At 46.1% G+C, this 13,886-nt stretch overlaps 1 protein-coding gene across 1 annotated transcript in view; it reads left to right on the top strand.

The window, feature by feature from the left end:
• The window catches only part of tex2l (testis expressed 2, like), a gene marked incomplete at both ends in the record, with an annotated part of 32,194 nt that overhangs the window by 11,437 nt on the left and 6,871 nt on the right, over positions 1-13,886 (top strand). The window contains 4 exons of the mRNA XM_084322332.1: positions 1,303-1,452; positions 5,155-5,254; positions 12,266-12,398; positions 13,377-13,502. Coding sequence (XP_084178458.1) covers positions 1,303-1,452; positions 5,155-5,254; positions 12,266-12,398; positions 13,377-13,502 — 509 coding nt within the window. The remainder of the gene's footprint in view (positions 1-1,302; positions 1,453-5,154; positions 5,255-12,265; positions 12,399-13,376; positions 13,503-13,886) is intronic.

Genomic DNA, 13,886 nt, shown 5'->3' with positions numbered 1-13,886 from the left:
TCAGTATTGCAGCTTGCAGTGTTCTTGAGAACCTCAGCATTGCAGCTTGCAGTGTTCTTGAGAACCTCAGTATTGCAGCTTGCAGTGTTCTTGAGAACCTCAGTATTGCAGCTTGCAGTGTTCTTGAGAACCTCAGTATTGCTGCTTGCAGTGTTCTTGAGAACCACAGTTTGCTGCTTGCAGTGTTCTTGAGAACCTCAGTATTGCAGCTTGCAGTGTTCTTGAGAACCACAGTTTGTTGCTTGCAGTGTTTTAGAGAACCTCAGTATTGCTTACACATGGATAGATTCGTCTGGACCCACAGAATCCAGGATTAAATTGTTCTTGTTTCTGAAAGATACAGTTCAAAAGTTACAGTCCAAAATGCAAGGTTCGCTGTTATAGCGCCACGCCGCCACCATCTGGCCAAGTGGCGCCACATTCGACGCTGCACTCCCCTGGGTCCTCGGCGATACACCTGAATGCATGAAGCCGGTTCTGGAGATATGCAAAGACAGACGGACAGACATTCCTTCCTTTATAATTAGATTAGATTGTCATGTACATATTGCGTTACACGGATGGAATAACAATGCTCTACACAGTAACGTCACAGTGCCCAATCGCGGCCACTCTTATTGTCTGGGACCAAATACGGCCACGCCCCACTCCCAGCAAAAAAGTGGGAATCTCTAGAATGGGTTTGGGGCGTCGCTGTATACGGAAGTAGCTCTCAAGGTGACGATTAGACAACACTTTTTTGTTGTCAGTAGATGGCAGCATTGGTTTAAAATTAAAAGCTGAAAATGTTGAGAACTACAACACTGCATTTCCCAAGAGTGTTAGCACAGGTCGCAGGTCGCAGGTCACTGGGATGTGTCTATATTCTCCGACGTGATCTGAACAACGTTAAACGATACTGCGACCTCGGTATAGCGACCGAGAATGGCCAACTAATTATCTTAACAAAAGTGCGCTGGTAGCGTTACATATGTTGTCTAAAGGGGGACATATGGTACAATTTAAGATTCTAATGATAATCGGCATATAAAGGACAACATAGAGCATCGTTAATTTGTAAGAAACCTCAATGAAAACGGCGCAGGGTGCTATTGTTATGAAAATGTGATAGAATCCTATACAAATGTGGACGCATTTGGCCTACGTTCCGTTAGCAGTACCAGCTAATGGAAAACATCTCTCACCATTTATCCCCCCCTCACCCCCGGCTCCACTCTCACCTTCACATTAGTTTGAGTGCGCAGCGCCCGCTCACACTGTGTGATGCCCCGGCTCAGACTTTTAATGGCCTCCTTCTTACAGTGTACCTGCGATCTCCCAGAGTTCCCCTGGGAGAGTCAGGCGGCGTGGGCCAACGCTCTGATTGGTCGAATCTTCTGGGACTTCCTGCGGGAGAGGTACTGGGCAGACGTGGTCTCTCACAAGATCCAGAAGAAACTGAGCAACATCAGAGTGAGTGAGTGAGTGAGTGAGTGAGTGAGTGTGTGTGTGTGTGTGTGTGTGTGTGTGTGTGTGTGTGTGTGTGTGTGTGTGTGTGTGTGTGTGTGTGTGTGTGTGTGTGTGTGTGTGTGTGTGTGTGTGTGTGTGTGTGGAGGAATGAATGATGGATGAACATTAGGGATGTCCGATATTATCGGCCTACCGATATTATCGGCCGATATTGGCATTAAAATGTGATATCGGAAATTATCGGTATCGGTTTACATTTATTTAACCTTTATTTACCCAGGCAAGCAAGTAAGAACACATTCTGATTTTTTTTATTGTCAAAAGTATGCATAATGTTGTGTTAATTCCACGACAAGAGATATGGAATGTTAATTACCTGAAATTATGGGGGGGGGGGCCCTGCATATATCGGTATCGGTTGATATCGGTATCGGAAATGAAGAGTTGGACAATATCGGTATATCGGTATCGGTAAAAAAGCCAATATCGAGCATCCCCAATGAACATGGTTTTAATGTAATCGGTCCAGTGTTGTAGTCACAAAATCTTGAGTCCGAGTCGTGTCTCGAGTCCCCAGTGTCCCAAATTTGATGTAAAATCTGTGTAAGCAAAGCGTACGATTTGGGGCGTCTCTTTAGGCAAGTACTGAACATGAGGGTATCGAGGTGAATCCGCATGTAGGTGGAACACGCGTGTCTGCCCTTGCACGAAATTAAATAATGTTACAGTATTAATATAACCATCAATATCTTATGCCAAATGATTAGGGCCTATTACAAAAAAGTTCTATAATTTTTTTATCAATGAACAAGTCCGAGTCCTCGTCTGCACCCTCCGAGTCCGAATGCAGTCGATGCTCGAGTCCAAGTCCAAGTCCGAGTCATCAGTGCTCAAGTCCAAGTCGAGTCACGAGTCCTGAAAATCAGTCCAGGACTCTGACTCGAGTCACTACAACACTGAATCGGTCAAGTATCAAATATCAATGGTGCAAGATTGAGGTCATGATTTTAGCCATAATATGTGTATATACGTACAGTGGTTCCAGGGCCAACATGGCGACTGCTTAGATTTGTGACTGAGGGATGTGAGGGACAGGAGCGAGGCTGATGCTTGGTCTACTCGGACTACACGATATTATAATAAATCTCCTCAGCCTGTTTGGTATTCTCCCTAAATATCCATGCCTGGAGGGTGGATTACCGGCTGTGTGTGGGCGTCGTGTCTCTCGGGGGGGGGGGGGGGGGGGGCATTAGTTAGGAGTGTGCCTCTGAAATGAACTGGCCGTGTAGAGTTTTTACATGATCAAAGAGAGCTTGGATCCCTGCCAATGATGCGCAACGACTTTGTGTCACTTCAAAGTCCCGATCAAAACCAAAGAAACAAGCCAGAGTGTGCAGGAATATTGTGTAAACATTGTGTAAACGAGCTTAACTAAGGCTACATTCAGAGACTGTAGGCAAAAGTGGCCCAAATCAGTTTTTTCGCTCATACAATATGTGAGTCAGATCTGTTTTTTTTTTCACATGGAATCACATGGAATCTGATTTTTCAATTCTGATTTGGGCCACTTTCATATGCCGTCCTGAATCCGATCTGATTTTTCTTGCAACACAACCTCAGTCTGAACAGTCATGTGACTTTTACGTCACTCTAGATTGACATTTGACACAATTCCGTATGTCCATCCTCATTTGCGCATGCGGGTCAGTTCAGGAGTGCGACCAGTTCAGACTGGAAAATTGGCCACACAATATTTTTTTATTGTTGTAATGTGAAGAGCCAAACAAAAAAAATCTGATCTGAGCAATAAATCAGAATTGAGCACTAAGGCATGCAGTGTGAACGTAGCCTTATTGACACTGATGATGTGTGGAATTTGAATATGATTGAATGAGTCACTGAATTCAAATTGTATATGGATAATCTGAGCCATGTCATTTCTTTTTTTTTAATGATCTTTTTCCTCCTTCTTTTTCCGATTTTTATTTTTTTTGTCGTTATGCCAATTCCCAATCCCCCCTTCCTGGTCGTTGCGCACTCTACCCCCAACCTCGGTCTGGGAGGGCGGAGACTATCACATGCTTCCTCCGACACATGTGTACCCAGCCCACCGCTTCTTTTCACCTGGCAGCGCAGATTCTCACTGGGGAGAGTGTAACGTGTGGAAGGTCACACTACCTCTCTTAGATCCTTCCCTTGCTGTGCAGGTGCCCCGACCGAACTGTAAGAGTCGCTGTTTTACAACGACCAGGACACACCCTCGCCGGGTTTCTCACCCGCTAACACTGCCAATTGTGTTAGTATGGACGGTCGGCCAACATTCGATCCCACTGGCTCTGTGGTGGTAGACAGACGCTTAGTCCGCTGCGCTACCCGGCCGCCCATGAGCCATGTCATTTTAATATAGTTTATTGCATAGATCTGTTTTTTTTATTTGCTTACCGATTTGTTGACAATACAATGTTTTGTATAAATAAACGCCCATAGATAGTTCCAAGTGTAGCCTGTTAGCACTGGTAATGTGTGTCACTCTTAGTCCAGCCTTTTATATAAACTTCATTCCTTCTCCATTTATTACCATAAGCCTGAAGAAGATCCCGGACTGAAACGTTGCATTAAATAATAATAATAATAATAATAATATTAAGCAGGGTGCAAGTGTCCTTGCTCCTCTTGTGTTTGTGAAAGTAATTGACCATGTGCGCGACAGTAGGAAAAACGTGGTCATCCGGCTCGCCTGATCTCAAACCTACCGAAGTCGGCCCATGTCACCCCACTTCTTAGAGACCTGCACTGGCTCCCCATTGCTGCACGAATCCGCTTCAAGGCCCTCGACCTAGCATACCGTGCAGCAAAGGGAACCGCTCCCGCCTACCTCCGGTCAATGGTCTCTAACTACACACCCTCAAGACCCCTACGCTCTGCATCTTCTGGCCGCCTCAGACCTACTCCTCCTATCCAAGCCCCGGGAGGGTCATCAAAGAGAAGTCGCCTATTCTCGGTCTTTGCCCCACAATGGTGGAATGAACTACCCACCCCAGTTAGGACAGCCGAAACCCGTCCAATCTTTCGCCGTCGACTAAAGACGCACATCTTCAACCATTATCTAAAAATAATAATAATAATAATAATAATAATAAATAAATAATAAAATATTTAAAAAATCTAACCCTAACTAACCTTACTGTCATGCACTTGTCCTAATAAACTAACCTACACTGTAGCACTCGACACTTTGATGAACATTGTTACTCAGCTGATAGAGTTGTGCCCTTCCTGATGACTACAGAACTTGTAAGTCGTTTTGGATAAAAAGCGTCAGCTAAAATGACTAAATGTAAATGTAAATGTGATTGCGAGGATTCTGGCTGTCGTCGGAGTGTCCTTGAGCCAGACGGGCAGGTCGGCACCTTGCATGGTCGCCTCCGCCGTCGGCGTGTGAATGTCTGAGTGAACGGGTGACTGTGAGGCATGAGTTGTGAAGCGCGTCGGCCCGTTGGATAAAAGCTGCTTTATAAATGCAGTCCATTTACCATTTTAACATGCACAGCACAGACCATCTTTTCAATGAAAAACCCCGAAATAGTAAATTGGATTTCTGCTGTTTCTCTCTCTCTCTCTCTCTCTCTCTCTCTCTCTCTCTCTCTCTCTCTCTCTCTCTCCTCTCTCTCTCTCTGCCTCTCTGCCTCTCTCTCTCTGTACCAGCTGCCTTACTTCATGAACGAGTTAACTCTGACAGAGTTGGACATGGGCTCTTGTCTGCCCCAGATCATCTCTACCTCCAGACCAGAGGTTAACCACAGAGGTCAGTCTGGAGCCCAGATCTCTCTCTCTCTCTCTCTCTCTCTCTCACACACACACACACACACACACACACACACACGCACACGCACACGCACACGCACGCACACACACACGCACACACACACACCTATGGTATACACAGACACGCAATTGCATGCAAACGGGCTTGCACACACGCGTATACACACACACACACACACACACTTGCATGCAACCATGCTTGCACACACACACACACACACACACACACACACACACACACACACTTGCATGCAACCATGCTTGCACACACACACACACACACGCACGCACACACACACACACACACGCACACACACACACACACACACACACACACACACACACACACACACACACACACACACACACACTCATGGCTGTCTCAGCAGCAGATCAGCAGCTCAGTGGGAGGAGAGGAGATGATGACACGTTGCTCATGTGATTATAGCAGAGATGAGATGTTATTATCCTGTTGTAATCTCACACAGCGAGGGAACTGTTACCCCATGCTGAGGACATGTAGGACATGTGTGTGTGTGTGTGTGTGGTGTGTGTGTGTGTGGTGTGTGGTCTCTGTGTGTGTGGTCTCTGTGTCTGTGTCATAATCTCCAGATCTGGAGAGAAGGGGCTGAAAACATATTAGCTGAAATGTAAGTGGGAGTGAGTTTGCCATGTCAGCGTCCCGGTTTGCTAGCTGTGCGATGCTAGCTGTGTGATGCTAGCTGTGCGATGCTAGCTGTGTGATGCTAGATGTGCGGCGCTAGCTGTGCGATGCTAGCTGTGCTGTGCTAGCTGTGCAGTGCTAGCTGTGTGATGGGGGTCATCCCTATGTTCCCCGGGTCCTATGTTGTAAGCTGGAATGTAAGTGGGAGTGAGTTTGCCACATCAGCGTCCCGGTTTGCTAGCTGTGTGATGCTAGCTGTGCGGCGCTAGCTGTGCGATGCTAGCTGTGTGATGCTAGCTGTGCGGTGCTAGCTGTGCAGTGCTAGCTGTGTGATGGGGGTCATCCCTATGTTCCCCGGGTTCTATGTTCCCCGGGTTCTATGTTCCCCGCTCCCGCAAAAAAAAAGGGTCCTATGTTCCCCGCTCCCGAAAAAAGGGTCCTATGATTGCGTGTGTGTATCATTTTCTATACCTTATATATATTGTTTTATTTGTATAAGATATATATTTACTGTAGACCTGATTATGTTTTATTATTTGCCCTTTTCGTATATGCTCCTTGTATCGTGTGCTGTATACAGCGCGAGCCCACACAACCATTGGGACGGAGAAAAGTTTACCGTTAGTGTATGTGTATGATAAGAGAGGTGTTTTGCTACAGCGCTGTGGTGGTAAAGTTGGTGCCGTTATTAATTAGGCTTATATTATTCTGTATTTATATACTGTATATATAGGCTACATTATTCTGTATTTTTCTCAAACAATTACTATAGGCGTATATAGCCTATACAAACATGCAACATATTTCTTCAATGAGACATATATATACAGTATATATATACTTATATATTATTCTGTATTTATATACTGTATATAGGCTACATTATTCTGTATTTTTCTCAAACGAAATCAAAGAAATACAGTAGAGATATCTGTCAATAATCAATCCAAAATAAGCTTTTATTGCAACCAACCCATCTGTAATTAAACTTGAAGTCAGACAGTAAAACATTTATAATAATAATAATAATAATAACAATAATAAAATAATATAAATAGGCCAATAATAATAATAATAATAATAATAATAATAATAATAATAATAATAATAATAATAATAATAATAACAACAGCAACACATACACATACACAAACACATACACATACACATACACCGTCACCAACTTATCATTTATTTTTAAGCTCAAACACAGCCTAATATTTCACTGGAATTATTGCAAGTTGTAGACCTAGCTACTTGACATTTATGATTGATTTGTTTTATCTATTTCGGTCATTTGAAATAAGAAACAGAACAATGAACCAGCTGATGGCATGAGCGAGAGATGTTCATTTACACTTGAGGGCAGGTGTTCAACTGAATTCTGCTGCACACCAGAATTGTGCTACCAGCGGTCCTGCGCTTGCACACTCATGCACATGACCTACAATCATTTTCAAAGTTTTTTCACCCAACAATATTATGCTACCTTGCTGATGAAAGTCTTGTTGATGGTGAGCAATATCTTAAACATTTCAATGTCCCGCATTTCAATAAACAATTTTTATATATTAATGTTTATTGCTTTTGTCATTAATCCCCAATCATGCATTAATGCGCTCAGGGGTGTAGCTGTAGATTCAGGGCCCCATGAAAGAATCAATTTGTGGGCCCCCAATCTATGCGAGTGCGCGTTAGCGTACAAGCTTAAAAAATGTGGGGCATTTATTTATTGATGAAAACGCATAATATGGTTTTTACCTATTTTTTTTTATAATACAGGTAATTATACTTTTGAGTCATCTACATTAACTTACTTTATTACATGGCGTTTTCACATTCGCCGAAATGCTTGCTTGTGATTGGTCAATAGCCCCCCGACAGCGGTCATTATTTTTCAATAATGACCGCTGTTTTTTCAATAATGACCGCTGTGCGCAGCTGTTCGCAATCAAGCCCACTGACACACACTGTTTCAGTGCAATTAGACACTGCCGGTGTTCTGCTGCCGGCGATGACAGGGGGCGGAGCGACGAGCGGAGCCAGAACGCAGCCAGAACCAGTGTTGCGAGTCGATGTAAAATGAATTAGGTATATTGTTAGTAAGTTAGCCATGTAATAAGCGGGATAATGTATAGTGCAGCAAATCAGACACACCTGCCGCGACTGCACTGACAGCGGAGTTTGTGTATTACAGCGGAGCCAGAACAGAGGCTGCCCGCGATAATAATAATCACTTTATTTGGGCCGACAGAGCCACAGAACAACTGCGATTTGTCAAATGAATTAGGTATATTGTTAGTAAGTTAGCCATGTAATAAGCGGGATAATGTATAGCTTTACTCAGTCATTGTCGCAAAATAATTGACCTTCACTGACGTTTAAAACACCTCGCCGAAGCGGCTCGGTATTTTAAACTCTGTGTCGGTCAATTATTTTGCGACAATGACCTCGTAGCTATACATTATCCCTTACTTAGGATAATAATAAAAACCATATTAATAAAAAGATAATAATAGTGTTCTCTGCCCCCCCCCCCCCCCCCAGTGCTGGGCCCTTGGAATCATCCTAACCTCCCCCCCCTACTCCCCTGAATGCACTGCAAGTAATGTACGTTACATATAGTCTAACCAGCGCAAGCGCATATTATACTACATAGCACCTGGCGCAAGCTGTTTGTCATGAATAGGCCTACTACCAGTGCCATTCTATTTAATCGCATTGATAGGCCTATACGTGCAAATCTGTTGCAACATCTACACCCTCACACAACTCTGTCATTTTTTCGGGAGCGGGGAACATAGGACCCTTTTTTTTTGCGGGAGCGGGGAACATAGAACCCGGGGAACATACAGTAGGACCCTTTTTAGCAGGAGTGGGGAACATAGAACCCGGGCAACATACATAGACATGCTCCTGTGTGATGCTAGCTGTGCGATGCTAGCTGTGCAATGCTAGCTGTGCGATGCTAGCTGTGTGATGCTAGCTGTGTGATGATGTACATTTTCCCTATGCACTTGCTAAGTTTGCTCATATTTTGTAGCATGTATTCACACAAAGCACAGCTATCTGATTGTTTTAAATGTATATACAGTTTGGTAAGAAATGTGAAAAGGTGAACTCTAACGTTAGCTCCAGCTGTAGCTCTACTCGTCGTGTTCTACTTTTGTTTGGTCCTTATAGGCGGTAGGTTTGTATTTTTACAAAGCTGAGGTGAGTTTTCCTTGTTCGTGTTTTTTTATTTTATTTTTTACTTTCTCTTTTTCCCCCCTTTCTTTTTCCATCTTTCCCCCATCCCAATGTTAGTCGTTATGCCAATTCCCAATCCCCTACCTGGTCGTTGCGTGCTCTGCCCCCTACCATCGGTCTGGGAGGGCGGAGACTATCACATGCTTCCTCCGACACATGTGTACCCAGCCCACCGCTTCTTTTCACCTGGCAGCGAGGACTCTCACTGGCCTGGGGGAGTGTAACGCGTGGAAGGTCACACTACCTCTCCCAGGACCCGACCTTGCTGTGCAGGCGCCCCGATCGATCTGTAGGAGTCGCTGTTTTACAACGACAAGGACACACACCCTCGCCGGCTTTCCCACCCGCTAACACTTCCAATCGTGTCAGTATGGACGGTCGGCCAAGCCGGAGGCACCACAGCTGGATTCGATCCCACTGGCTCTGTGGTGGTAGACAGACGCTTAGTCCGCTGCGCTACCCGGCCGCCACGTCGTTTGTGTTTCTTACCCGGATCATCTGCATATATCATTTTAAATCACTCGGGTAGCTGTGCTTGGTGTGTGTTTACATGTCACGAGGTTCAGCGAATATGTGCCAAGTCATAAAGAGCACAGGGAAGCTGTATGACCTTATCTGTGGCCCAGATATGCACTATCAAGCTGGGACGTTGTTGCAGCTAGGTGTGCGTGTGTGTGTGTGTGTGTGTGTGTGTGTGTGTGTGTGTGTGTGTGTGCGCGTGTATGTGCGTGTATGTGCGTGTATGTGCATCTGTGTGTGTTTGTGTGTGTGTGCATGCATGCATGTGTGTGTGTGTGTATGTGTGTGTGTATACATGCATGCATGTGTGTGCATGCTTGCATGTGTGTCTGTCTGTGAGTGTGTGTACGTGTGTGCATGCATGTGTGTGTGTCTGTGAGTGTGTGTGTATTGGCCATTTAGGCCAATACTATTGAGACGCTCTCACGTTCACTATTGAAACGCTTTCGCTCTCATGTGTATACTACTGTGTGTGTGTGTGTGTGTGTGTGGATGTATGCTGTGCCTGAGTCCTCAATATTTAGTTTATTTCCAGATTTGGCTCAAATGGGACATGGTACTCTACCCCCCCCCCTCACACACACACACACACACACACACACACACACACACACACACACACACACACACACAACACACACACACACACACACACACACACACACACACACACACACACACACACACACACACACACACACACACACACACACACATGTCAGGATGGAGGTAGGTGAGTTCCAGTTGTGGTATGCAATCAAGGAGACGGAGAGGGTGTACTCTTAAGTAGGTTCGATTTAATAGTAAAGAACACAAAGAGTAATACTAGGATACATTGCCGAGTGGCAGGAAAGAAAGAGGGAATATATAAATGGAGCTTAATGGTGGTCCAGAAACCGGAACCGCCCACGTTATCTCCGAACGTTATAATGAAGACCTGACGAAGAGCAAACAAAAGATAGAAGGGTTAAGTAGCGACCACATTCCAACATTCCACACACACCCCTGTGACAGCCAATCAGGACCCATACACTAAGTGACAGCACTAAGTGACAAGGGAGACAGGTGACAGTAGCCAAGTGACAGTTGACAGAATGGTGGGTGGTTCACAGACAGCAGTCAGCGAACCAGAACGTAACACACACACACACACACACCCCCCTCCTCTCCCTCCCTCTGTCTCTCTGCATCAACATCTACGCGTCTCCTGCAACACTATTACACAACCACCTCCCACGTCAAATCACTTTGCCCGCAAATCATCCTATTTTCAGATTTTCTCTCCGCCCAGGTTTAACATGTGTCATCCCTCCGCGGGGGAATTACTGTATAATCTGTCGTAATTTACCATAATTTGGCGATCCCTCATAATCACCATAAAGCAGTTTAATCTCCTCGCTAAGTACCTCTCTCTACAGATGAGGCCTCAGAGGTCTGCCACTGCCCATTGTCTACAGTTAATTAGTTCTTACAGTCGACCGCTCCTGTACAGTGGGTCGGGTGTAATGGAATGTACAATGAATAAATTACCATTTCATAAGGTGTTTCCCCCCCCCCCCCCCCCATCAGTGTTTGCTGTTTTCTTTTTATTATTATTATGTTTTTGGTAGATTTTTATTTGTTTGTACTACCGGGCAGTCCGGTAGAGAGAGAGAGAGGAAGAACGGGAGACAGAGCGGGGGGAAGACATTCGGCAAAGGACGGCGGGTCCGGCAATCGAACCCGGGTCGGCCGCTTCGCGACGCACCGCTTTACATGGGTCGCCACTTGGGTGCCCAGTGTTTGCTAGTTTTCATTACAAAGAAAAGTATGGCAAGATTGTTCAGCCCAATTTGGATTTGCGAATTTATTGAATCAAAGATCAAGATTCAAGATTCAAGAGTTTATTCATCACATACATACCAGGGCATACAGTGAAATGTACGGTTGGCCATGCCCGCTACGATTGTGCAAAAATACAATAGTAATAATAGTAAATAAAATAAGTAGAATGGACATGATAAAATAGACATGCTAATAAATCACTTAAAGGCACTGGGTCCTATGTACACTACTACTATACTACTACTAGATGGATCTGTGTTTAAATGTGTGTTAGGGTTGGGTACCTTTCACATTTGAACCGATGCCGGTACCCAACGGTACCTTTTTTCGGTACTTTAGTCTCTAAAAATGTAATCTACCTACGTCAGTTATGAAAAAAAATATCCAAACTTCAAATAACCACACCTTCGACCGTTTTCGGCTTGCCATTGCCCCGACTGCTTTGTTGTTGAATCAAGTCAAATCCTAGGTAAGCGTATATATATTGTGCGTGTGAACGTTGACGTGAAAAGAAAAAGTACCGAAATGTGGCACCGACGGATCTCACGTGAATCGGTACTCGGTAGCACCGACGTGATTCGGTCGTTATAAAAGTACCTAATTCGGTACCCATCCCTAATGTGTGTGTGTGTATTTGCGGCTGTCCAACGGTCGACTGTCTGTACCGTACTGTATGTGTAACTAACGCTAGCAGGGTGTGTGTGTTTCTGTCTGTCGTCGTCGTGTGGCACACAGGTCTGTGGCTGGAGCTGGAGGTGGCGTACACAGGAACCCTCCAGATGACCCTGCAGACCAAGTTCAACCTGTCCAAGCTGGGCAAGGAGGGTGGACAGGACATCGTTAGTCTGACGGAGACTGGGACCCTGGGGTCAGTCACAACACACACACACACACACCCACACACTAAACACACACACACACTAAACACATTAAAACCATCTCCTCTGATGTCCGGGATAGAGCGGTACTTTACCTCCATTAGGTGGCTCCCTGCCAGAGCCTGAGCCTGTCTGTCATACACCCCGGATTATTTTTTGTGGCACAGATTAATGAGAGCTGTCCTTGTCGTGCCTTTCCATCCCTTCATCCATTCATTCATCCATCCATCCATCCATCCCCCCATCACTCCATCCATCCATCCATCCACCCAAGCATCCATCCAACCATTGTACGTCCGTCCGTCCGTCCCTCCCTCCCTCCCTCCATGCCTCCTCTCCCTCCCTCCCTCCATGCCTCCTCTCCCTCTCTCTCTCCCTCCATGCCTCCTCTCTCTCTCCCTCCATGCCTCCTCTCTCTCTCTCTCCCTCCATGCCTCCTCTTCCTCTCTCTCCCTCCATGTCTCCTCTCTCTCTCCCTCCATGTCTCCTCTCTCTCCCTCCATGCCTCCTCTCTCTCTCTCCCTTAATGTCTCCTCTCCCTCTCTCTCTCCCTTAATGTCTCCTCTCCCTCTCTCTCTCCCTTAATGTCTCCTCTCCCTCTCTCTCTCCCTCCATGCCTCCTCTCCCTCTCTCTCTCCCTCCATGCCTCCTCTCTCTCTCCCTCCATGTCTCCTCTCTCTCTCCCTCCATGCCTCCTCTCCCTCTCTCTCCCTCCCTCCATGTCTCCTCTCTCTCTCCCTCCCTCCATGCCTCCTCTCTCTCTCCCTCCATGTCTCCTCTCTCTCTCCCTCCATGCCTCCTCTCCCTCCCTCCATGTCTCCTCTCTCTCTCCCTCCATGTCTCCTCTCCCTCTCTCTCCCTCCATGTCTCCTCTCTCTCTCCCTCCATGTCTCCTCTCCCTCTCTCTCCCTCCCTCCCTCCCTCCCTCCCTCCCTCCATGCCCCCTCTCCCTCTCTCTCTCCCTCCAGCTGTAGGCCCGTCCTCAGTGTGCTGGCTGACAGCGATGAGGAGTCATCCAGTGCTTGTTCGTCTGATGAGGAGGAGGTGCTGCTCTGCGAGCCCCAGGGGCCGACGTCCTCACCGGGATCTGAGGGGTGAGCTTTGATAGAAGCAACGGTAGACAGCAAACCTGGATGTTCTTCAGTGAGAGGTCTGTCAACGACGCAGACGTTGGCGGCCCACGAAAGAATGTGCCCTGGTAAAAGTGTAAAGGTAGAATCCGTCGTGTCGTCAAACAGCGACCTCCGAGGCAAAAGAGGACAACATGGTACTGTGCTTTGTTTATAGTTTTTGTTTTTGTCTGGTGTGTGGGTTGGATTTCAGTGGGTACAGGGGAGGGGTTGCTACACCTGGCCGCACCTCAGGCTCTGCCAAGAGAGGTGTGGAGACATTCACAGTGTAATAAGTCACTAAACTCCAACCAATATGTGTAATACCAAGCGGGGCTCTGTTGCCTATAGAGGTCACTGTTAGACGGC

Source organism: Notolepis coatsorum (assembly GCF_963971535.1).
Source record: "Notolepis coatsorum genome assembly, chromosome: 10".
In the NCBI taxonomy this organism is placed as follows: Eukaryota; Metazoa; Chordata; class Actinopteri; order Aulopiformes; family Paralepididae; genus Notolepis; species Notolepis coatsorum.
This window is presented reverse-complemented; position numbering and strand designations above follow the sequence as displayed.